Raw genomic sequence first — 23,501 nt, forward strand, 5'->3', positions numbered from 1 at the left:
CCAGACAAACAGTGGAAGAAAGGGGCCATCCCCATTTTATAAATGGGGAATAGAGGCACAGAGAGAGTAAGTGGATGTCCAGTGGGTAAAAGTTACACTGCTTTGCAACTTCCACCAGTTCCATTACCAATTTACACAGGAGCCAGATCCTCAGTTGACTTCAATGGGTTTATGCCAGTTGAGGATCTTGCCCATGATGTATAACTTACAGTGTAATTCATGTAATTGCTGAATGAAGCCTAGAGACTTCCATGGGAATTCAACCTACTTATTTCAGGCTGCATTTTGCTGAATTTAGCAACCACATTTTACTGTACCAGGAAGTTCACTGAATGCCAACTAATTCATGTACACTTAGGGTTTGTCTGTAGTGGGATATGACATATGTTAAAACACATGTGTTAAACACAAGGTTAAATGATCAGTTTAAACAAGGATTGTTGTGTCAGCTGAGTATGGTTAACCCTAGGGTCCATTCTGATACAGTGTTAAATATGACAGTTCGTTTCTACAACTAAGTGCTAAGTCATATTTAACATTGTATCGTCTAACACATTATAAATTATGTCATTTTGATGTGTAGACAAACCTTGGTAAGTCTGAAGAATATGTCAATGTATGCTAACTCTCCATGTGTCTGTGGAGGGGCAAGGGCTGTATACGCAGTGATGTGATAGTAGTTTACTTATTATTTCTAAAGTATTTGTATCACTGCCTTAACTACATCTCTTCAAGGTGTTTTACTCAGAGGTTGAAGCTGATAAACCAGTAAAACAGCGGTCACATGATGTCCCCCTTAGCTTGGATATGCTCAGCATGGTGAGTATCTGGCTTTATCCATTGTCAGAATGATCAGAGCCTCTGGAATTTTGAGAGAGTTAAGTTTGGCATTTTCTAATAATTGGTGATATTTCTATAGTAGGAACCAGGAACTCTGACTTCTTTGGCTGTGTGAACTAATACCGGCTTCAATTCCAAACCCACAGGGACTATTGGGCAAAGAGGAAATCATAGCACACTGCTGTAATCTAATCAGAAATCTGGGATATGATTTTCGTACCTCATTCTCCTGCTAGTTTTGAATTTGCAACTGTTGGGACTTGCTGTGGGTTTTAATAGCAATTACCTGTGGGATCTCTTTAAATATTACTTTTGATTTCAAGTTCACTTTTTCAATTCGGAAAAGTTCATTTGTGCATGCAAAACTGGAAGAGCAATCACGTCTCCATTTGCTGTTCCATGTATTTAGGTGTCTAAACTCCCATCTTGGCAAAGCTGTGCCATCATGGTAAATGTCTGAGCAAACAGAGTTGAATTTTTGGCAAATTCCTGTGTGTGCAAGTGAGACTCTGCCCACTGAAAATTTGAGATTAAAAGTTTAATTGTGAGCTTTAATAACTCCTAACTACCAAAAAAAAAAAAAAAAGAAAAAGAAAAAAAAAGGCAAATGTGCAAGTTCTAGTCTCCAAGGGGCTTTTCTGGGATTGGAAGTTTTTTATTCTTTCAAAAAAATCTCTTGTCTTTTCCCATCACCTCCCTTTCCCCCTATTCTCTTCTTTTCTTTACCCTCTTCATCCCTTTCCTTTTCACCTTTATATGCTTCATTCTTCTTCTCCCCATTCCCCTCTCTCCTTCTAATCAGTGTCCTTCCTTCTTTTGGGCCATGTCCTCTTTACTCTTCCTTTCACATGGCTGAATTAGGAATGTTCCGTAGGACTGCACCAGCTAGAAATTGGCACTGAGATAATAGCATCAAATTCAAACATTTGTGGGCAGAGGGGAGATTTCTTTCTCTTTTTGAAGGGCATTGTGGTGAAGTTGGTGAACATTAGCAAACCTCTTCAAAAGGAAGTGATGAAGTGAAGAAGAGGGAAGAGTAGCTTCTCAGATTCCCTGTTGCCTTATGCTCACTTTCTTTGACAGGTTTCAGAGTAACAGCCGTGTTAGTCTGTATTCGCAAAAAGAAAAGGAGTACTTGTGGCACCTTAGAGACTAACCAATTTATTAGAGCATAAGCTTTCGTGAGCTACAGCTTACTTCCTCAGATGCATATCGTGGAAACTGCAGCAGGCTTTATATATACACAGAGAATATGAACCAATACCTCCTCCCACCCCACTGTCCTGCTGGTAATAGCTTATCTAAAGTGATCATCAGGTGGGCCATTTCCAGCACAAATCCAGGTTTTCTCACCCTCCACCCCCCCACACAAATTCACTCTCCTGCTGGTGATAGCCCATCCAAAGTGACAACTCTTTACACAATGTGCATGACAATCAAGTTGGGCTATTTCCTGCACAAATCCAGGTTTTCTCACATCTCCCCCACCCCCATACACACACAAATTCACTCTCCTGCTGGTAATAGCTCATCCAAACTGACCACTCTTCAAGTTTAAATCCAAGTTAAACCAGAACATCTGGGGGGGGGGGGGGTAGGAAACAGCCTGTTTCCTCTTGTTTTTTCCTACCCCCCCCCCGATGTTCTGGTTTAACTTGGATTTAAACTTGAAGAGTGGTCAGTTTGGATGAGCTATTACCAGCAGGAGAGTGAGTTTGTGTGTGTATGGGGGTGGGGGGGATGTGAGAAAACCTGGATTTGTGCAGGAAATAGCCCAACTTGATTGTCATGCACATTGTGTAAAGAGTTGTCACTTTGGATGGGCTATCACCAGCAGGAGAGTGAATTTGTGTGGGGGGGTGGAGGGTGAGAAAACCTGGATTTGTGTTGGAAATGGCCCACCTGATGATCACTTTAGATAAGCTATTACCAGCAGGACAGTGGGGTGGGAGGAGGTATTGTTTCATATTCTCTGTGTATATATAAAGCCTGCTGCAGTTTCCACGATATGCATCTGAGGAAGTGAGCTGTAGCTCACGAAAGCTTATGCTCTAATAAATTGGTTAGTCTCTAAGGTGCCACAAGTACTCCTTTTCTTTTCACTTTCTTTGGCTACTCCTGAATCTCATGGCTTTCACAAATATGGGATCATAGTAAAGGAAGGAGTCTCATTGTCATGATTAATTATTACTTTGTTATACACTATTTTTTGTCCCTCCTGTGTTCCTCACTTCTTTTTCCTAAAAGTACTTCTGTTGCCACCACAGGATTATCATACACAATGTAAGGAGAGTGGTCACTTTGGATAAGCTATTACCAGCAAGAGAGTGAGTTTGTGTGTGGGGGGGAGGGGGGGTGAGAAAACCTGGATTTGTGTTGGAAATGGCCCACCTTGATTATCATACACATTGTAAGGAGAGTGGTCACTTTAGATAAGCTATTACCAGGAGGAGAGTGAGTTTGTGTGTATGTGGGGGGGGGTGTGAGAAAACCTGGATTTGTGCTGGAAATGGCCCAACTTGATTATCATACACATTGTAAGGAGAGTGATCACTTTAGATAAGCTATTACCAGCAGGAGAGTGGGGTGGGAGGAGGTATTTTTTCATGCTTTGTGTGTATATAAGATCTTCTAAACTTTCCACAGTATGCATCCGATGAAGTGAGCTGTAGCTCACGAAAGCTTATGCTCAAATAAATTGGTTAGTCTCTAAGGTGCCACAAGTACTCCTTTTCTTTTTGCGAATACAGACTAACACGGCTGTTACTCTGAAACCATAGGATATGACACAATAGGGTATGTCTACACAGCAGCTGGGAGGTTTAATTCTCAGTTCAGGAAGCTAGACATGAGCTAGTGCTTGCAAGGCTCAGTCTAGCCACCTGAATACCTACCCAAGGGGTCAAATGGGATTGCATGCGGGCAGCTAGCCCAAGCTGTTACTCACATAGTCATGGTTACGCTGCTATTTTTAGGCACTAGCTCCAGCTGACCTAACACGTGTACATCTATTTGAGCTGGGAATTACATGTCCCATCTGCTGAGTATATTGGTCATATCTTGCTTTGCTGACTCATCACTCATGATTTGCCATCAACTTTTAAGTATGTTGTTTGTTAACAAGTCCCATTCTGATTTTTCCCCCCAGGGTCAACTTGATGGACAAGCGATTTTTGTAAGTACTGCACTTCCTGAAACTGTCGCAGCTGTGATCCAAAATAAGACAGAACATTTAGAGCCTCCCTTTCCACTGATTCATATGCAGTGCACTAAAAGGCTCCATAATCTACTAAAATAATAATACTTGGCACTTAAGTAGGGCTTTTCCTAGTCAAAGTGGCACAAACTTTAACTGATGTTCAGAGCCGGTAGGTAAGAAAGCATTATGATCATCTCCATTTTAGAGATGGATAATCTTCCACACTTAATCATCGAAAACACTTAAGGGTGCCTTACTGAGTTATAGGAGATCAATCGTATAAGAATGAGAGCCAGGCAGCGAGGGCCACAGGAGAGCTGAGCAGTTAGCCAGAGTGGGAGGGCCAATCAGTCAGTCAAAAGGGAGAGGACGGAAGGGGGATATACCCTGTGGGTAGGAAGGTAGAATAGAGCAGTAAGGAAGTGTGAAAAGAGATGGGAAGAGTAGAATCATAGACTTTAAGGTCAGAAGGGACCATTATGATTGTCTAGTCTGACCTCCTGCACAACGCAGGCCATGGAATCTCACCCACCAACTCCTGTAACAAACCCCTAACTTATATCTGAGCTATTGAAGTCCTCAAATTGTGGTTTAAAGACTTCAAGGTGCAGAGAATCCTCCAGCAAGTGACCCGTGCCCCACACTGCAGAGGAAGGCGAAAACCCCCCAGGGCCTCTGCCAATCTGCCCTGGGGGAAAATTCCTTCCCGACCCCAAATATGGTGATCAGCTAAACCCTGAGCATGTGGGCAAGACTCACCAGCCAGACACCCAGGAAAGAATTCTCTGTAGTAACTCAGATTCCACCCCATCTAACATCCCATCACTGGCCATTGGGCATATCTACCACTAGTAATCAAAGATCAATTATTGCCAAAATTAGGCTATCCCATCGTATCATCTCCTCCATAAATGTATCAAGCTTTGTCTTGAAGCCAGATATATCTTTTGCCCTCGCTGCTTCCCTTGGAAGGTTGTTCCAGAACTTCACTCCTCTGATGGTAAGAAACCTTTGTCTAATTTCAAGTCTAAACTTCCTGATGGCCAGTTTATATCCATTTGTTCTTGTGTCCACATTGGTACTGAGCTTAAATAATTCTTCTCTCTTCATGGTATTTATCCCTCTGATATATTTATAGATAGCAATCATATCTCCTCTCAGCCTTATTTTAGTTAGGCTAAACAACCCAAGCTCATTGGGTCTCCTTTCATAAGACAGGTTTTCCATTCCTCGGATCATCCTAGCAGCCCTTCTCTATATCTGTTCCAGTTTGAATTCATCCTTCTTAAACAAGGGAGACCAGAACTGCACACAATATTCCAGATGAGGTCTCACCAGTGCCTTGTATAATGTTATTAACACCTCCTTATCTCTACTGGAAATACCTCTCCTGATGCATCCCAAGACCGCATTAGCTTTTTTGATGGCCATATCACATTGGCGGCTCATAGTCATCCTGTGATCAACCAATATGCCGAGGTCCTTCTCCTCCTCTGTTACTTCCAAGTAATGTGTCCCCAGTTTATAACAAAAATTCTTATTATTAATCCCTAAATGCATGACCTTGGACTTTTCACTATTAAATTTCATCCTATTACTATTACTCCAATTTACAAGGTCATCCAGATCTTCCTGTATGATATCCCGGTCCTTCTCTGTATTGGCAATACCTCCCAGCTTTGTGTCATCTGCAAACTTTGTTAGCACATTCCCGCTTTTTATGCCAAGGTCAATAATAAAAAGATTAAATAAGATTGATCCCAAAACTGATCCCTGAGGAACTCCACTAGTAACCTCCTTCCAGTCTGACAGGTCACCTTTCCGTGTGACCCTCTGCAGTCTCCCCTGTAACCAGTCCCTTATCACCTTTCAGTTTTCATATTGACCCCCATCTTTTCCAATTTAGCTAATAATTCTCCATGTGGAACCGTATCAAATGCCTTACTGAAATTGAGGTAAATTAGATCCACTGCGTTCCCTTTGTCTAAAAAATCTGTTACCTTCTCAAAGAAGGAGATCAGGTTGGTTTAACACGATCTACCTTTTGTAAAGCCATGTTGTATTTTGTCCCAATTAACATTGACCTCAATGTCCTTAACTTCTTTCTCCTTCAAAATTTTTTCCAAGACCTTGCATACTACACATGTCAAATTAACAGGCCTGTGGTTACCCGGATCGCTTTTTTTACCTTTCTTAAAAATAGGAACTATGTTAGCAATTCTCCAGTCATACGGTACAACCCCTGAGTTTACAGATTTATTAAAAATTCTTGCTAACGGGCTTGCAATTTCATGTGCCAGTTCCTTTAATATTATTGGATGAAGATTATCCAGGTCCCCCGATTTAGTCCCATTAAACTATTCGAGTTTGGCTTCTACCTCGGATGTGGTAATATCTACCTCCATATCCTCATTCCCATTTGTTATCCTACCATTATCTCTAAGCTCCTCATTAGCCTCGTTAAAGACTGAGGCAAAGTATTTGTTTAGATATTGGGCCATTCCTAGATTATCCTTAACCTCCACTCGATCCTCAGTGTTAAGCAGTCCCACTTCTTCTTTCTTTGTTTTCTTCTTATTTATATGGCTATAGAACCTTTTACTATTGCTTTTAAGTCGCTTTGCAAGGTCCAACTCTACATGACTTTTGGCCTTTCTCGCTTATCCCTAAATGTTCTGACCTCAGTAAGGTAGCTTTCCTTGCTAATCCCTCCCATCTTCCACTTCTTGTAGGCTTTCTTCTTTTTCTTAATCACCTCTCTGAGATGCTTGCTCATCCAGCTTGGTCTACAACTCCTGCCTATGAATTTTTTCCCCTTTCTTGGGATGCAGGCTTCTGATAGTTTCTGCAACTTTGACTTGAAGTAATTCCAGGCCTCCTCCGCCTTTAGATCCACTTCCCTAACTAATTTCCTTAATTTTGTAAAGTTAGCCTTTTTGAAATCAAAAACCCTAGTCACAGATCTATTTTTGTTTATCCTTCCACTTAGTTTGAACTGAATTAGCTCATAATCGCTCAAACCAAGTTGTCGCCTACAATCATTTCTTCTATGAGGTCCTTACTGCTCACCAAAACCAAGTCTAAAATGGCATCCCCTCTTGTTGGTTCAGCAACTACTTGGTGAAGGAATCCATCAGCCATCGTATCCAGGAAAATCTGAGCCCTATTATTATTACTAGCACTTTGTCCTCCAGTCTATATCTGGGAAGCTAAAGTCTCCCATGATCACACAATTCCCATTAGTATTAAAGATGTCTCTATCCATATCCAAATGAGATCCTGGCGGTCTATAGCACACCCCAAGCACTATCCCAGGGGAGGCTCTAGTAGCTTTCTTCCCCAAAGTGATTTTGGCCCAGACAGACTCTGTCTTATCCATTCCATCACTTCTTATTTCTTTACAGTCTACCTCATCGCTGAGGTACTCCACCACCTTTGCCTTTATTTCTGTCTTTCCTAAACAGCACATACCCTTGAATACCCTTACTCCAGTCATGACGACTATTCCACCCTGTTTCTGTTATCCGTATAATATCTGGTTTCACTTCCTGCACCAGTAGTTCTAGTTCCTCCATTTTGTTACCTAGTCTCCTCGCATTAGTGTACAAACATCTTAATTTTTGCTGTTTGGCTTCGCTCGCATTCTTTACCCGATTGGGCACAGACATTCTACCGCCAATATTACCTATTAGATTAGTATGTACACTGCCCTTCCGCCTTATGTCTTTCTCCTACCCACGGCTGTATCCTTTCTTACTTCATTTTCTTCCCTCTCAAAGAGGTCTGAGCTGAGCTAAAAAGAGGATAGGATTCAGGAATAAGGGAGGCAGAGAAAGCACACAAAAAGGAGGTAGGAATAGGAGACTAAAGACAATGTTGTATAGAAGATAAACCCCCTTTATGACTTTTGTTGCTGGTGAATTATTTCCAGTCCTGTGCTCAGTCCAATGGACCATTCTACTTCCTATAAACAAAAACCGTAAAGGGTTTAGCTGTAGAGATGGGCTAAAAAGGAGGTGTTCATTTATGAAAGGGTTTTGGTTTGAGACTGAATCAGGACCAGTGTATAGGCTTGGAGTCAACATTGACGGATTCTTGCAAGCTGTTTATGTGAGATTTTGGCCAAAAATGGTGGAAATCATGTGAGATCAGTAGATTTCATGAGATTTCAACTATCTATATTAATGGAAATTTTGCTAGATCTTGGGAGAATCACTGTGGTTAGGAGACTTTTAGGATGCATCTAATCCAGAAAAGGGAAAATGGGCTCCTTCTAGTTTTGGATCTGATTCAGTAACAAAACTGTAGGGTTGGGTTTGGACTGGAAGATTTTGAAGGTGTTTCAGATTTGAGGTTCCAGGTTTGAGGTTCCAGGTTTGATCCATCTCTACATCTGATAACAATAATGACTTCAGTTGGGCCATTTCTTAGAGAATTAATGACTTGCTGGGATTCATCAACTCCCAGCTGCTCATTAATCCCCAGGAAATGTTGTTGAGCTCAGACATTCTTGCTGAAATGCTTTCTGTTATACTCATACCAAAGTCAACAGAAATCTGCAATAACACTGTGGTCAGGTTTGCATGATTTGTCTTTTAGACAGTGAGCCTGATTCTCCTCTAAATTACAATGATGGACTCCATTGACTTCAATGGAGCTCCCTCCTGACCTACACTGCTGTAACTGAGAGCAGAATCAGTCCCAGCCTGTAAGTATAAGCATTATCAAATTGGATAGCATGTATTATACCTGGTCATGTTATTGTTTTACAACATAGAACATATAAATAACAGCACACAGCAAACATGGAAATATAATATAAAGGCACCTATTAAGCTCTTATCCGATTGAGTATAGTGGGGCTATTCACATGCTACACATTAAGCACACGTGTAAGCCTGTGGACTTGGTCCTAAAAAAAGAATAGGCAGGCTTTAGAGGTGGAAGGTTTCTAGGTCAAGTGCCTGAACTTGGAGAACAACGAATAGCTATGAGCTTGTGTACCCTGACAGGAGAAATACATTTTGTGATAGATTCAAAGTTAGGCCTTGCAAAGCTTGTCTTTGGCCAGATCTTCCACTGTTGTAAATTGACATAGCTCCATTGCAGTCAACAGAGCTTCTCTCATTTACATCAGTAAGACCCATAATGTTTTAATAAAACAGAAGGCCAAATTCTGCCCCATCGTATGCCGTTTAAACTTTGGCATACCTTGCTATAGTACCTGCGACAGAGCCAATGTACTGCAGTAGAGATTTCAGTCCACTATACCTCTAGTATCACAACACAGCAAATTTTTTAAGATGCATTAATAGTACAAGAAGGTGGAACTCAGTCCAGATCCATATAAATATCTTAACTTGCTTTAAAAGCACTTCACATAATTGCACTGACTTTCTAACGTTAGACTAAAACCCTGACTCACCACAAGCTGTCCGATCAATTGGACTGTGCATGAGCTTATGGTGTCTACCTCTCTGGAGCTCACTGCAGATTAGGACTGGAGGTAGCAATAACAGGCAGTAGAACTATTGGACTAGTACAGTATTTACCCACAGGAATAAAGGAAAGCTTATTAGAAAGACCGGCATCAGGAGGCTGGCAGATAATAAAGTATTAGGATCTTTCACTAGCTTGCTGCACCTGGAAATACTATTTCAAGTTTCTCTTCGCTTCAGGGGAAAAGAGCTCTCTGAATTTTCCCATGCACTGTGAGTGATATTTTAAATATCTGGATGACTCTTTAGAAGTGCATATATGTGTGTGTATGTACATATAATGTTTCATATAATAAAATCATCCAGTCCAATTATTGCCTTTATGTAAATACTTTCGTTAATCTTTGGAACTGAGGTGTCACCTGAGGTGTCATTTATGGTTTCCAGTGAAACAATTGGAGATGGGCCCAAATCAAAACCCATATCCAAGAGCTCCCCAACTTCTAGGGTTTTTGAGATCCAAACCCAGACCAGGGTCTGAATTTTGCACATGGACCAATCTTTATTAATGTTTGGCTGAGCCAAAATATGAGATCTGAATAGCTCCAGCTGACTGGTAGTATATGTTCTGAAATGGACCAGACACCGAGATTAAATACTTGGTCATGCTGGGAGTCTTAAACAGCATCACAAATAACAAAATTATCATATGCAGAGCTCAGCAATGCCTTACATATGGCAGTTGACAGTTTTGCCTTTGGGTTAACCTGTCCTGTGACGGTGACACAGAAACAAGTAAGTCCTTGGTCTTCCATAAAGGGAGGCACTCCTTTCAGGTCACGTTTGATAGCATTAGCAGAGTAGTGTGGGAGGAAAATTTCAGGGGGCATCTGCTTCCATTGGTTCCTGATCTGTGTACAAGGAGAGGTCACACATTTCTTCACCATCAGAAGCAGCAACAGCCCCCTGGAAACAGATAATGAACTCTAGCATTTGGCTCAAGAGGGGAATGTATGTGACTTAAATTTCAGCAGCCAAAGTGTGTGACTGTGAGCTCCATAAAAACTTTCTTCAGACTTCAGAATTTTGCTGAGAAATGGGTCTAGGTCAGTTCTGTAGATCCCTGTGGGGTAAAACTGCAGCTTGTCAGGAAACCCGTGACCTTGTTTGTGTGTTTTGTTTGTGTACTGAATTGGCATTGTTGCAATTTTCCTAGGGGCCTGCATGGAAAATATCATGTAAGATATTAATGTAAGATATCTCATCCAAGCAGCATAGCACACAATGTCATTTTCAGTAACATGAAACAGATCTGTTACTTTTTTGTATCTTCTTTTTCTTGTCTCTGACAGGATGTTGTTATTGGCGATTTAAAGCCAAACACTCCACACCGCGTTAGTGTAGGATCTTATGGCTGGGCAGGAAAAGGACGACCCAGCATGCCCAGAGACATCACAACCTTATCCCAAGGTAAAATCTGTGTAAATAGCTTTCCATTATGAAATGGCTGAGGCAGAGTTAATCCAAGACATTTCATTTTGCTGGCAGGTAAACATAGAGCGAGAGCTAAAATTTCTGTTTTGCTCAAAGTCGCTCATGTCAGAGGGCAGGCTGTATTTGTAGTGGCAAAATGGTCAGTAACATTATTAAAAGATTTAAAAGGATAAATGCCACCTGAGGTACCAGGGGCCTTGTGGACCCTTTATAAATGCCTGCAAGGGCATTTGAAGAAAGAAACCTCTTTCCTCTAGCATATTTCCTGCCTACAATGCAGCATGTGAATCCTAGCTAAATCGGATTAATGTACAGTACTTAAGTTTAAATATTTTTAACATAGAATTTTTACAAGTATGATTGTTTTGTGGTAAAACACCAGTCTGATTCTCGGTCCTGGGAGGAATGTGTGTGTGTGTGTGGAGTTTTGTGTCTATAAAATCTGTCTGCTTTTCTAATACTGATTACATGCCATTCTTTTGGCTTAGATAAATGCATGCCCCCTGACCCACCCTATCAGCCTCAGGTCGTAGTAGTTTCTGATTCAGAGGTTGCGCTATCATGGAAACCTGGAGTCAGTGAAGGAAGTTCCCCAATCCAGTACTATACCTTGGAGTTTATCAGGTAAATCAGGAATCTGAATTTCAGTATATGTGCACTACATGTATTTCAAAATATATTATTAGATTCAGTGCAGATGTTCCTCATTATTTATTCATTCATTTTATATAGTGCATTTATCACTCTCTCTCTCTCTTGCTCTGTGTGAAATGTACTGTTAAAATTTAAAATAAATAATCTCAATTGATATAAAGTCAGCAATAACTCCCACCCTTCGCCTTAAAGAAAATACCCGCCCTCTGGGGAAAGCCTGAGTAAACAGGGTTTGAAACATGCTCTGAAAGTCATCAAACTCATGCCCAAAGGGAGAAGAGAATTCCAGAGTCAAGGGCCTTTCCCTGAAAATGCCCAGCCCTCAGAGGTAGAAATGCTGGGACTGTCAGCTCAATTGTCTCAGCTGATTTTAGCTGTCATGTAAGAATATAAGAAGAGGTGGTATCTTGAGTTCGCAGGTCTCAAACCACTATGTGCTCTTTACTTTATGGATCTCCTTTACTGTTACTGTCCTAGTTTTTATGAAAAGTTATTAGAAAACCTTCAAGGAGATCCTACCATGAATTATCTAAAACGTGCAATAGTATATAATAGAGCAGGCATGGCCAAACCACGGCTTGCAAGCCACGTGCGGCTTTTTAAGGGGTCAACTGTGGCCCACTGAGCTCGGGGCTTCACCCCATGTTGGGGGGGAGGAGGAAGTGGAGCTAGCGCTTGCTGCTCGAGCCCCATGGGAGGGTGCCGAGGCTTGGGGCTTCACTCCACAGCAGGGAGAACTGGAGCTTGCGGCTTCAGCCCTGCGGGTAGCAAGCCAAGGCTCAGGGCTTCAGCCCTGCAGAGGCAGGGAGCCAAGGCTCGGGGCTTTAGCCCTGCTGGGGGAGGGAGCTGGTGCTCTTGGCTTCAACCCTGCAGGAGGAGGGGCACTGCTGCTTGGGGCTTCAGCCCCACAGGAGGAGAGGCACTGCTGCTTGGGGCTTCAGCCCTTCAAGTGGCGCCTAGGCTCTAGCTTCAGTCACATGCTCATTATAACAGGAAATTGCGTCACTCTAGTGCTCTGCAGACCTTGTGTGCTGTGATCGGTTTCCATGCTGCACACGACAGGCTGTGTTTACTGTTCATAAGTCGCAGTGGAATAGTTATAGATTGAAGTGTTAACCCTATGTTAATTTTGTGGGTGACACTGACATCATCAAATGGTAAGAAATGCAAGTATGAAGAAGAAAACTGAAGTTTTCAGCCAGAATGGGAGGAAGATTTTGCATTCACTAGTAAAGGTGGCAGACCCCTCTGTGCCTTATCTGCAATGCATTGCTTTCTCACTACAAAGCGAGCAACTTGAAACATCACTATGAAACAAATCACAATAACTTTTCCTCTAAATATCCTGCTGGATCAGAATTAAGGAAAAATAAGCTAACCACTTTAAAATTACCCCTCAATAGTCAACAGACACTACTTTCGGCATTCCGTAAGGAAGCTGACACAAAGACTGAAGCTAGTTTTGTTATGGCATGGAATATTACTCGTGCAAAACGTCCATGATGGAGAATTTGTTAAGAAGAATATTGCAGAAGTGGTTGCAATTTTAGATCAAAGTAACACAAAACTTCAACAACTAATGCAGCAAATTCCAATTTCGCACCACGCTACAGAGAGGCGGATCTCCCAGATCTGTGCTGATGCAAGCAAGATGCAAAATGATCTAAAGAATTCTCTAGCATTCAGACTAGCTGTCGACAAATCCACAGATATTCAAGATAAACCACAACTAGTGATATTTGTTTGCTATGTTTCCACGGATGTAATTGTAAAAAAGAAATGTTGGACTTAGTGGCTCTAAAAGAAACAACCTGTGGTGTTGACATAAAAAATGCATTTGACAAAGCATTGACAAATGCTGATGTACCACTGGATAAACTTGTTAGTGTTGCAACGGATGGAGCACCTGCAGTGGTGGGGAAAAAAAGTAGGCCTTATCAGACTTTTGAAAAACGATCCTAAATTTCCAGAGTTTCTCCCTGTTCATTGCATCATCTGTCGTGAACATCTCACAGGCAGATACTTCAAGTATGAAAGTATTACAAAAACAGTCCTGGAAATTGTCAATTTCATCTGTTCAAATGAGAAGACTCATCAACCATTCAAAAATTTTATTGAAGAGCTGGATCTTGAAGACAACCTAACAATGTCTCTTTCGGCTGTATTGTGAGGGGGGTTGTCAACCAGCAATGTCTTAAATAGATTTGTGGAACTCCATCAGTGCTTTCCTTTGAAGAAAAGGAAATCCGCAACGGATGCAGGATCTGATGTTTTTCATTGATATTACGCAGCATCTGCAAACTCTCAACTTGGCACTCCAAGGGAAGATTATTTCTGACCTTACTCAGACAGTCTCCAGCTTCCAGAACAAGTTAAAGCTTCTGCAAAGAGACATAGTGTCAAGAAACTTGAACCACTTTCCCCATCTCAAGAGTAGGGTAAACACATTCCCTGAAATCAAAGTAGAAGTTCACAGAGGTAAATTACAAGGCCTGCTTAATGACTGTCAGTCCAGGTTTGAAGAGTTGCAGAAGCTGAGATCCTGCTTCCCCTTTTTTGTAAATCCATTCATGGTTGATGTGATCAATGACAGGTGTCTGATTCCCAAAACCGTGATTACAGAAACATCTACTGTAGAAATGGAACTATTGAAACTCCAGGAAGACCAGGCTCTAAAGATTATGCATAAATCACAGTGTACAATCCAGTTCTGGAAGCAAGTGCCAGGAATGAGTCAACAGTGTGCCCTTGTTGCCAAGAAGGCCAATGGCATTTTGGGATGTATAAGTAGGGGCATAGCGAGCAGATCGAGGGACGTGATCGTTCCCCTCTATTCGACATTGGTGAGGCCTCATCTGGAGTACTGTGTCCAGTTTTGGGCCCCACACTTCAAGAAGGATGTGGATAAATTGGAGAGAGTCCAGCGAAGGGCAACAAAAATGATTAGGGGACTGGAACACATGAGTTATGAGGAGAGGCTGAGGGAGCTGGGATTGTTTAGCCTGCAGAAGAGAAGAATGAGGGGGGATTTGATAGCTGCTTTCAACTACCTGAAAGGGGGTTCCAAAGAGGATGGCTCTAGACTGTTCTCAATGGTAGCAGATGACAGAACGAGGAGTAATGGTCTCAAGTTGCAGTGGGGGAGGTTTAGATTGGATATTAGGAAAAACTTTTTCACTAAGAGGGTGGTGAAACACTGGAATGCGTTACCTAGGGAGGTGGTAGAATCTCCTTCCTTAGAGGTTTTTAAGGTCAGGCTTGACAAAGCCCTGGCTGGGATGATTTAACTGGGAATTGGTCCTGCTTTGAGCAGGGGGTTGGACTAGATGACCTTCAGGGGTCCCTTCCAACCCTGATATTCTATGATTCTATGATTCTATGAATGAAGTATCCTCAACTCAAGAAGACTAGTGTGCGACTCATTTCAATTTTTGGCACAGCATACTGCTGTGAATCGCTGTATTCTGTGATGAAGTTTGTAAAATCGAAACATCATGCAGTCCTTACAAATCAACATCTGACTGAGCTCCTCCTTACTGCCTTGACAACATATCAACCAGATTTCCAAAGACTTATGACCAGGATAGAGACCCACAAGGCCTCTAGCTCTAGCTGTAATTAGCCGTGATACAGTAAGTAGGATGCTAATGTTTAAAAAAATGCATGTGTAAAGGTTATTCGTCTCTTGTGGCTCTTGAACTTCTAAAGATTATCGTATGAGGCTCAGAGGGTCAGTAAGTTTGGTCCCTGAGCTGCAGCTATAAGAAGTATGTGAGAGGTCAGCTATGTGTAATTGCACTTGCAGCTGTGTATTTGCATGCACAAACATACTGTAGTACCTAATTATCCAAGCGAGTATGCAAATTCATATTTATATGCAAGGCTACTTGTTTGTTTGTGTTTGCACATATTGTAAGGGCACAATATACTGGCATGTCTCTTCCTTTGGTTTGGTCCATTAAGTAAACATATGTTGATTAGTTTCACTGAAAGTTATTAGGCAAGAAGACAGATTTGCCTCTGGACTACTGTGTGCTGTGAGGTCAAAACATCTTTTTTTCATGCTTCATCTCATCAGGGAAACCACATCTAAAGATTTTTTTTTAAGAGCTTGGTGTTGTAAAATTTAAAAAAACTGCAAAACCCCCCAAAACATTGATTCTCCTACAGCACAATTACAGTCTAGAAAGCATAGATATAATGAAAAAGATTTCCCCATGCCGAAGGTTTGGTTCTGAATTTCTGTGATACTTTGCGTCCAAATCAGAGTGCCTGATGTTTAGTGGGTTTGAAGTGACACAATGATTACTGCATTTGGAGCTAGTACATGAGAGTGAAGGATGTCTAATAGGCATTATGTTAGGCTAGCTGTGGTTTAGAATTATCAGGAGATTGTTCCACTGCCTATTTTCCCAATATAATAGTGATCTGAATCTTTCCCTCTCCCTCCCCTTCTTTTAACTCAGCATGAAATGTTAGAAAGGGATTTGCTCGCGTTCTGACTCATTGTGCTTCTCGCACCCTCATTCTTTGTCCTGCGAAGAGGAGGCTGAAAGTTTATGTGCATCTGTGACAGGGCTGGGGGCGAGTGCGCACCGTCTTCCCTCGGGTGTGGGGGCGGGGTGTACGTAACCTGTGTTTATGCCTCCATAGCCGGAGTCAATATACTTACCCCGTTAGCAGGGCAGTGAGGCCTAATAGTCAAAGTCAATGTATCCCCCCCTATTAGCAGGGCAGTGCGACCCAATGGCCAGAGTCAATAGAAAAATCAATAGATTTGCCCCACTCAGCCAGGCAGCAAGGCCTAGTGGCCTAAGTCAATGGCTTTGCCCCTGTTAGCATGTCAGTAAGGCCTAGTGGCCAAAGTCAATAGATTCACCCCAGTCAACAGAGCATTAAGGTCTAGTGGCCAAAGTCATTATGTTTGCCCCATCTGTGAGGCAGTAAGGCCTAGTGGCCAAGTGGCCTCTGTCGGGGAAGGGGGGCCTCTTCATACAAAAAGTGGGGTGGTGGCAGCTGGGTAAGGAGGCCCAGGCCCTCCCTCTCCACCGGGCCCCAGTCAGAGCCCTGGTAGTGGCCAGAGCATGTGCCACTAAATCAGCGGGGGGTCCGACCGAAATACGCTGACTCAAAGTTCCAGGTCACTAACTGGACCACTGTCTAATTCTCCTGGGCTGCTTCCTACCGTGGTTCCCACTGCTACGGTCTGGGCATCTCTGCTGTCTCTGGGTTCCCCATCTGCACTGTCCCCAGCAACTGGGGCTGGAGCCTACAACTTGTGTCCTTCCTCTCCAGTGGTCCCGCCCCCAACTGGAGCATGCCCAGTAGAGCTGAAGGGGTATTGCTTCCTTAGCCTACAATGTAGGGTTAACTCTTCCCCATCCACTGTAGAGCAAGTGCATCCCGTCACAGCATCTCTTCATAATACCTATGGCCCATTAGCGAAAGTACAAGCCAGGTATCCCATTCCCCATTTGACACGTTGAAAATGCATTCTTGAATAAATTTACTTAGCTGCAGAGTACATACTTGCATTCTCTTCTATAGATCAAGAGATGTGAGTAATTGAAATTCAGTGTGTAGTTGTTTCCAGACTTTGGGAAAGAATTTGCTAACAGCACATTGTTTTGATAATATTGTTTAGTCAGAGGTTTTAAAATAAAACTCACAATGTATTTGGTCATTCTGGGGATTATACCCTCTTATATTTGGATGCTTCAGTATGTTTGTTTGGAGAAAGTTCAGTGAACCTTAAGCCTTAAATAGCAATTTGAGATAGACTTTTCACTTCACCTGCATTTTCTTTTGCTGCATACGGTTTTAAGGCTAAATTACACTGGTATCAATCAGGAGTAATACCAGTGAAGTCGAATAGGATTATACCAGTGTAAAAAAAAAAGTGTATTCTGAATCAACCCCCCCTTGTCTTAAATAAATACTCTTCCAATCCGATACTTTGTTTTTGCAGAATCAGTAGCTGTACTTCTCTATACATGTCTCTGGTTTTCTTGGACTGTGAATCTCTAGTGCTGGTAAAAGCAGCCTGCAGAAATGATGAAATTGTTTAAATCATTTCACTCCCCCAGGGCTAAGTTTCTTCCCCGTATCCTAGAAAAGCAACATGGGGGGAGTCTGCCACAGACAGGAAACCATACTGTCTTCATTCCATCCAGGTGGCAATTTTGGGTTTAAAATCTCATGGAAATACAATAAATTAATTGTGGCACCTTAGAGACTAACCAATTTATTTGAGCATGAGCTTTCGTGAGCTACAGCTCACTTCATCAGATGTTTACCGTGGAAACTGCAGCAGACTTTATATACACACAGAAATCATGAAACAATACCTCCTCCCACCCCACTGTCCTGCTGGTAATAGCTTATCTAAAGTGATCAACAGGTGGGCCATTTCCAGCACAAATCCAGGTTTTCTCACCCTCCACCCCCCCACACAAATTCACTCTCCTGCTGGTGCTAGCCCATCCAAAGTGACAACTCTTTACATAATCAAGTCGGGCTATTTCCTGCATAGATCAAGGTTTTCTCACATCCCCCCCACCCCCATACACACACAAACTCACTCTCCTGCTGGTAATAGCTCATCTAAACTGACCATTCTCCAGGTTTAAATCCAAGTTAAACCAGAACATCTGGGGGGGGGGTAGGAAAAAACAAGAGGAAACAGGCTACCTTGCATAATGACTTAGCCACTCCCAGTCTCTATTTAAGCCTAAATTAATAGTATCCAATTTGCAAATGAATTCCAATTCAGCAGTTTCTCGCTGGAGTCTGGATTTGAAGTTTTTTTGTTTTAAGATAGCGACCTTCATGTCTGTGATTGCGTGACCAGAGAGATTGAAGTGTTCTCCGACTGGTTTATGAATGTTATAATTCTTGACATCTGATTTGTGTCCATTTATTCTTTTACGTAGAGACTGTCCAGTTTGACCAATGTACATGGCAGAGGGGCATTGCTGGCACATGATGGCATAGATCACATTGGTGGATGTGCAGGTGAACGAGCCTCTGATAGTGTGGCTGATGTTATTAGGCCCTGTGATGGTGTCCCCTGAATAGATATGTGGGCACAATTGGCAACGGGCTTTGTTGCAAGGATAAGTTCCTGGGTTAGTGGTTCTGTTGTGTGGTATGTGGTTGTTGGTGAGTATTTGCTTCAGGTTGCGGGGCTGTCTGTAGGCAAGGACTGGCCTGTCTCCCAAGACTTGTGAGAGTGTTGGGTCATCCTTTAGGATAGGTTGTAGATCCTTAATAATGCGTTGGAGGGGTTTTAGTTGGGGGCTGAAGGTGACGGCTAGTGGCGTTCTGTTATTTTCTTTGTTAGGCCTGTCCTGTAGTAGGTAACTTCTGGGAACTCTTCTGGCTCTATCAATCTGTTTCTTTACTTCTGCAGGTGGGTATTGTAGTTGTAAGAAAGCTTGACAGAGATCTTGTAGGTGTTTGTCTCTGTCTGAGGGGTTGGAGCAAATGCGGTTGTATCGCAGAGCTTGGCTGTAGACGATGGATCGTGTGGTGTGGTCAGGGTGAAAGCTGGAGGCATGCAGGTAGGAATAGCGGTCAGTAGGTTTACGGTATAGGGTGGTGTTTATGTGGCCATTGTTTATTAGCACTGTAGTGTCCAGGAAGTGGATCTCTTGTGTGGACTGGACCAGGCTGAGGTTGGTGGTGGGATGGAAATTGTTGAAATCATGGTGGAATTCCTCAAGGGCTTCTTTTCCATGGGTCCAGATGATGAAGATGTCATCAATATAGCGCAAGTAGAGTAGGGGCTTTAGGGGACGAGAGCTGAGGAAGCGTTGTTCTAAATCAGCCATAAAAATGTTGGCATACTGTGGGGCCATGCGGGTACCCATAGCAGTGCCGCTGATCTGAAGGTATACATTGTCCCCAAATGTGAAATAGTTATGGGTAAGGACAAAGTCACAAAGTTCAGCCACCAGGTTAGCCGTGACATTATCGGGGATAGTGTTCTTGACGGCTTGTAGTCCATCTTTGTGTGGAATGTTATTATAATTATATAATAATTATATATAATTATAACATTCATAAACCAGTCGGAGAACACTTCAATCTCTCTGGTCACGCAATCACAGACATGAAGGTCGCTATCTTAAAACAAAAAAACTTCAAATCCAGACTCCAGCGAGAAACTGCTGAATTGGAATTCATTTGCAAATTGGATACTATTAATTTAGGCTTAAATAGAGACTGGGAGTGGCTAAGTCATTATGCAAGGTAGCCTGTTTCCTCTTGTTTTTTCCTACCCCTCCCCCCCAGATGTTCTGGTTTAACTTGGATTTAAACCTGGAGAATGGTCAGTTTAGATGAGCTATTACCAGCAGGAGAGTGAGTTTGTGTGTGTATGGGGGTGGGGGGGATGTGAGAAAACCTTGATCTATGCAGGAAATAGCCCGACTTGATTATGTAAAGAGTTGTCACTTTGGATGGGCTAGCACCAGCAGGAGAGTGAATTTGTGTGGGGGGGTGGAGGGTGAGAAAACCTGGATTTGTGCTGGAAATGGCCCACCTGTTGATCACTTTAGATAAGCTATTACCAGCAGGACAGTGGGGTGGGAGGAGGTATTGTTTCATGATTTCTGTGTGTATATAAAGTCTGCTGCAGTTTCCACGGTAAACATCTGATGAAGTGAGCTGTAGCTCACGAAAGCTCATGCTCAAATAAATTGGTTAGTCTCTAAGGTGCCACAAGTACTCCTTTTCTTTTTGCGAATACAGACTAACACGGCTGTTCCTCTGAAACCTGTCAATAAATTAATTGCTTGAGCATATCTGAGTCTGATTTAGAGCTAACTTGTAAAATACCTATCTACTTACTGTTAGCAGTACGGTCCTTAAGGAATATGTAATCAAACAGTTGGTAGGCCTAAACAGGTGAGTGGCTTCTTTCTTGGATGCCTGCAGGAATAATTATTTTAAATTTTCAAGCTGAGGAGTATTTTGAGAAGTAGCATGTCTGTGTGAGGTAAAATATTGGGCTTCAGATATGCTGGGTTTTTGTAAAGGACTTGCCTGTAACTAACACACGCACTTCTCAGCTCCACTGAATTTTCTGAAATCAGGCACTTTCCCTGAAATATTCAAAGACTCTAGTCCATTGGGTGCATAACTGAACTTCCAACTTTAGAGGAACTAGTTAATCAGAGTACACATTTTTGGCTAACATCTTCAGTACTCAGAAAACCCTATTTCAGCTGCATACATCACTTAATAAGTGAGCAGCTAAAGAGTCATCTACTTTCATTCAGTCTTTTTGGAAGTATTGATGCAGAGGACACTTGTTAATATGAATCTCCAGATATAGGGAAAACCTGGCCCCTTTTCCTGTGGTTGGTGGCAATGGAGGAGCCATCGACAGTGAACCAGGATGATTCTGCTGTTCAAAGTAGGAACAGGAGTTGAGGGAGGGCGTATGCAGTAGGCATACACCTGTTGCTTGGTCAGGAGCTGAGCTGTACGGTATGTCAGCTGGCAGCAGAGGGTAAGGGTCTGTCTGGAGTGTCAATAGCTGGGCCTTTCCCCTGTTTTCTCCTCAGACACCTGCAGAAGGGAGAAGGAAAGCTGCATGGTGCAGGAAACTAGAGGCTACAGCAACAGCTGCGAAAAGGCTCTGGTCTGGTGGGTAGCTCCCTTCCCACTGCCCCCTGTGCATTTCCATTAGGGTTACCATACGTCCGTATTTTCCTGGACATGTCCGGCTTTTTGGTTCTTAAATCGCCATCTGGGAGGAATTTTTAAATATCTAAAAACGTCCGGGATTTTGCCATTATTATTTTTCCCCAAAGAAGAGTTGATCATTCAAGAAAAAGAGTGAATGTTGATCATTCGAGAAAGAAAGTGAATGTTGATCACTCGAGAGAGCGCCTGATTTTCCCCCCGGCTCCCAGCACTTGCGGCATGAATCAGCTGTTTCGCGCAGCTGGGAGGGAGCGGGGAAGAGGGGGAACGTGGTGCGCTCAGGGGAGGAGGCAGGGCCGGGGGCGGGGATTTGGGGATGGGGTCCAATGGGGCAGGAAGGGGACAGAGTTAGGGCGGGGGCTTTGAGGAAGGGGTTGGAATGGGGGTGCGGAAGGGGCGGGGAGAGTCCTCTTTTTTGAATGTTCAAATATGGTAACCCTAATTTCCATAGCACCCAGAGGAGGGTGCTGAGAAGAGGATTGGGACCAAAATGAACCTCTTTTGGTGTTCCATTCCCTTCAAATGGAACTCCTCGTTTCTGTAATTCCATTGCAGTAATGAATTGTCACTCAACAGCCCAGATTATTTCAGTGGACATAATATGGTAAACTGTATCCCTCAACAGCTATCTATTCTTCACTGTAACCATGGATGCAAAGAGAACATAATTTACAGCAAAGAAAAAAAAAGTGCATATGATAGAGCTTATTCTAAATTCATGACAGAAAGCATCGCTCACATTTAAAACTCAACTCAAGGAGAAATCGCCCATACTCCATATCGGTGTAAATCCTTTCCCTGGTGAGCAGTCCAAGCAATGGGAATTCACAGTGAGAATCTCCATGGGAAAATCCTCTGTCCAGGCTGCATGTAGCCAGGACTTGTGCCTGGTGCATCCCCACATTGTGGGGTCAAATGGCTGGTGAATCTGCATAGTCCAGACACACAGAGAGCCCTCTGTGGTCACAGAAGATAGAATAGAATTTCCACTGAGGGGTCCTTGGGACAAGAACTGTGTTTGTATTGTTTGTACAGTGTTTCATAAAGTATTGCATGCCACGAAAGAGTAGTTGGATGGGGAGGCATGGACAGATTTCTCAGTTGCTCTCCAGAGTCTCCACTTCCTTTTTTTTTTTTTTAAAAAAAGCAATTCTAGCTGTTATGTACAGTGAAGTACAACTGGTCTGAAATTTCCCCCCTGAAAATATTTCATGTGTTTTTAATGGGAAATACACTTTCCACACAATTGAAATTTTACACAGTAATATTTTGATTTTTGACAAAAAAAAAATTCTGTTGGGAAAATCAAAACAAAATATTTTATTTCAGGTCAGTTCAACCCAAATTGAAATATTTCAGTTAAACTGAACCAAAATATTTCATGATGCAGTGCCTCATGGATGTTGTAGTTCAGATTCTTCATGCCTCCATTCTTTCTTCTGGTCCAGGCTCCTTGGCTGGATTACATCTCTCATGATTCCCTGTGGTTTCCTTTTACTGAGTCATGTGCTACAACATGGGAATCACATGACTGGGGTGCATCATGGGAGATGTCTGACCAGGGAGCCCAGTCCATAGGGTACAAGAGGTATCTGATCTACAACTCCTATGAGGCACCATCACACCATAGGTGAATGCAGTCCAATGTTGAATGAACTCAAAGCTAAATGTTTCAGTTTGGTTCAACAAACCAAACTAAACGTTTATTTCAAATAGAAATGTCTAAACAAAATGTTTTGGTACTTCCAAATTGAAAATTTCCATGATTTCAACTTTTCATCCTGATACAGGATGAAAACGAATGTTGAAATATTATAATTTCCTGTGGGAGAGGAATTCTGGTCTGTTTTCCTCAGCTCTGTGGTAATGAAGACTTTCACACCATAACCTGAGTGTAAGCAATGCAGCGCTGACTGCTTGAGTTTGCAGAGAGCCTGAAACAATATCTCTGACATGTGAACTGCCCCATTCATTTCAGTGAGTGCTAACTCAAGTGCCCAGAGATGATACTTTTAATGTCAATATTGTTAACTATGTCACTGCTCAGACCATACAGGAAAAGAGAAGAAGTATATTATGAAGAATGACATCTTTGGAAAACATTTGTGTGTGTGTGTGTGTGTGTGTGTGTGTGTGCGCACCAGGGAAAGATAGGGCTGTGG

The 23,501-nt window shown here is 42.5% G+C and overlaps 1 protein-coding gene across 3 annotated transcripts in view; it reads left to right on the forward strand.

Annotated features, from left to right (window-relative positions):
* EGFLAM (EGF like, fibronectin type III and laminin G domains) overlaps positions 1 to 23,501 on the forward strand; it is a 131,792-nt gene that overhangs the window by 34,783 nt on the left and 73,508 nt on the right. For all 3 annotated transcript variants that reach the window (XM_073346166.2, XM_073346165.2, XM_073346167.2), the window contains exons 3-6: positions 736 to 819; positions 3,989 to 4,015; positions 10,830 to 10,947; positions 11,460 to 11,595. In XM_073346166.2, coding sequence (XP_073202267.2) covers positions 736 to 819; positions 3,989 to 4,015; positions 10,830 to 10,947; positions 11,460 to 11,595 — 365 coding nt within the window. The remainder of the gene's footprint in view (positions 1 to 735; positions 820 to 3,988; positions 4,016 to 10,829; positions 10,948 to 11,459; positions 11,596 to 23,501) is intronic.

This window comes from Lepidochelys kempii, chromosome 5 (genome assembly GCF_965140285.1).
Source record: "Lepidochelys kempii isolate rLepKem1 chromosome 5, rLepKem1.hap1, whole genome shotgun sequence".
NCBI classification, from domain to species: domain Eukaryota; kingdom Metazoa; phylum Chordata; order Testudines; family Cheloniidae; genus Lepidochelys; species Lepidochelys kempii.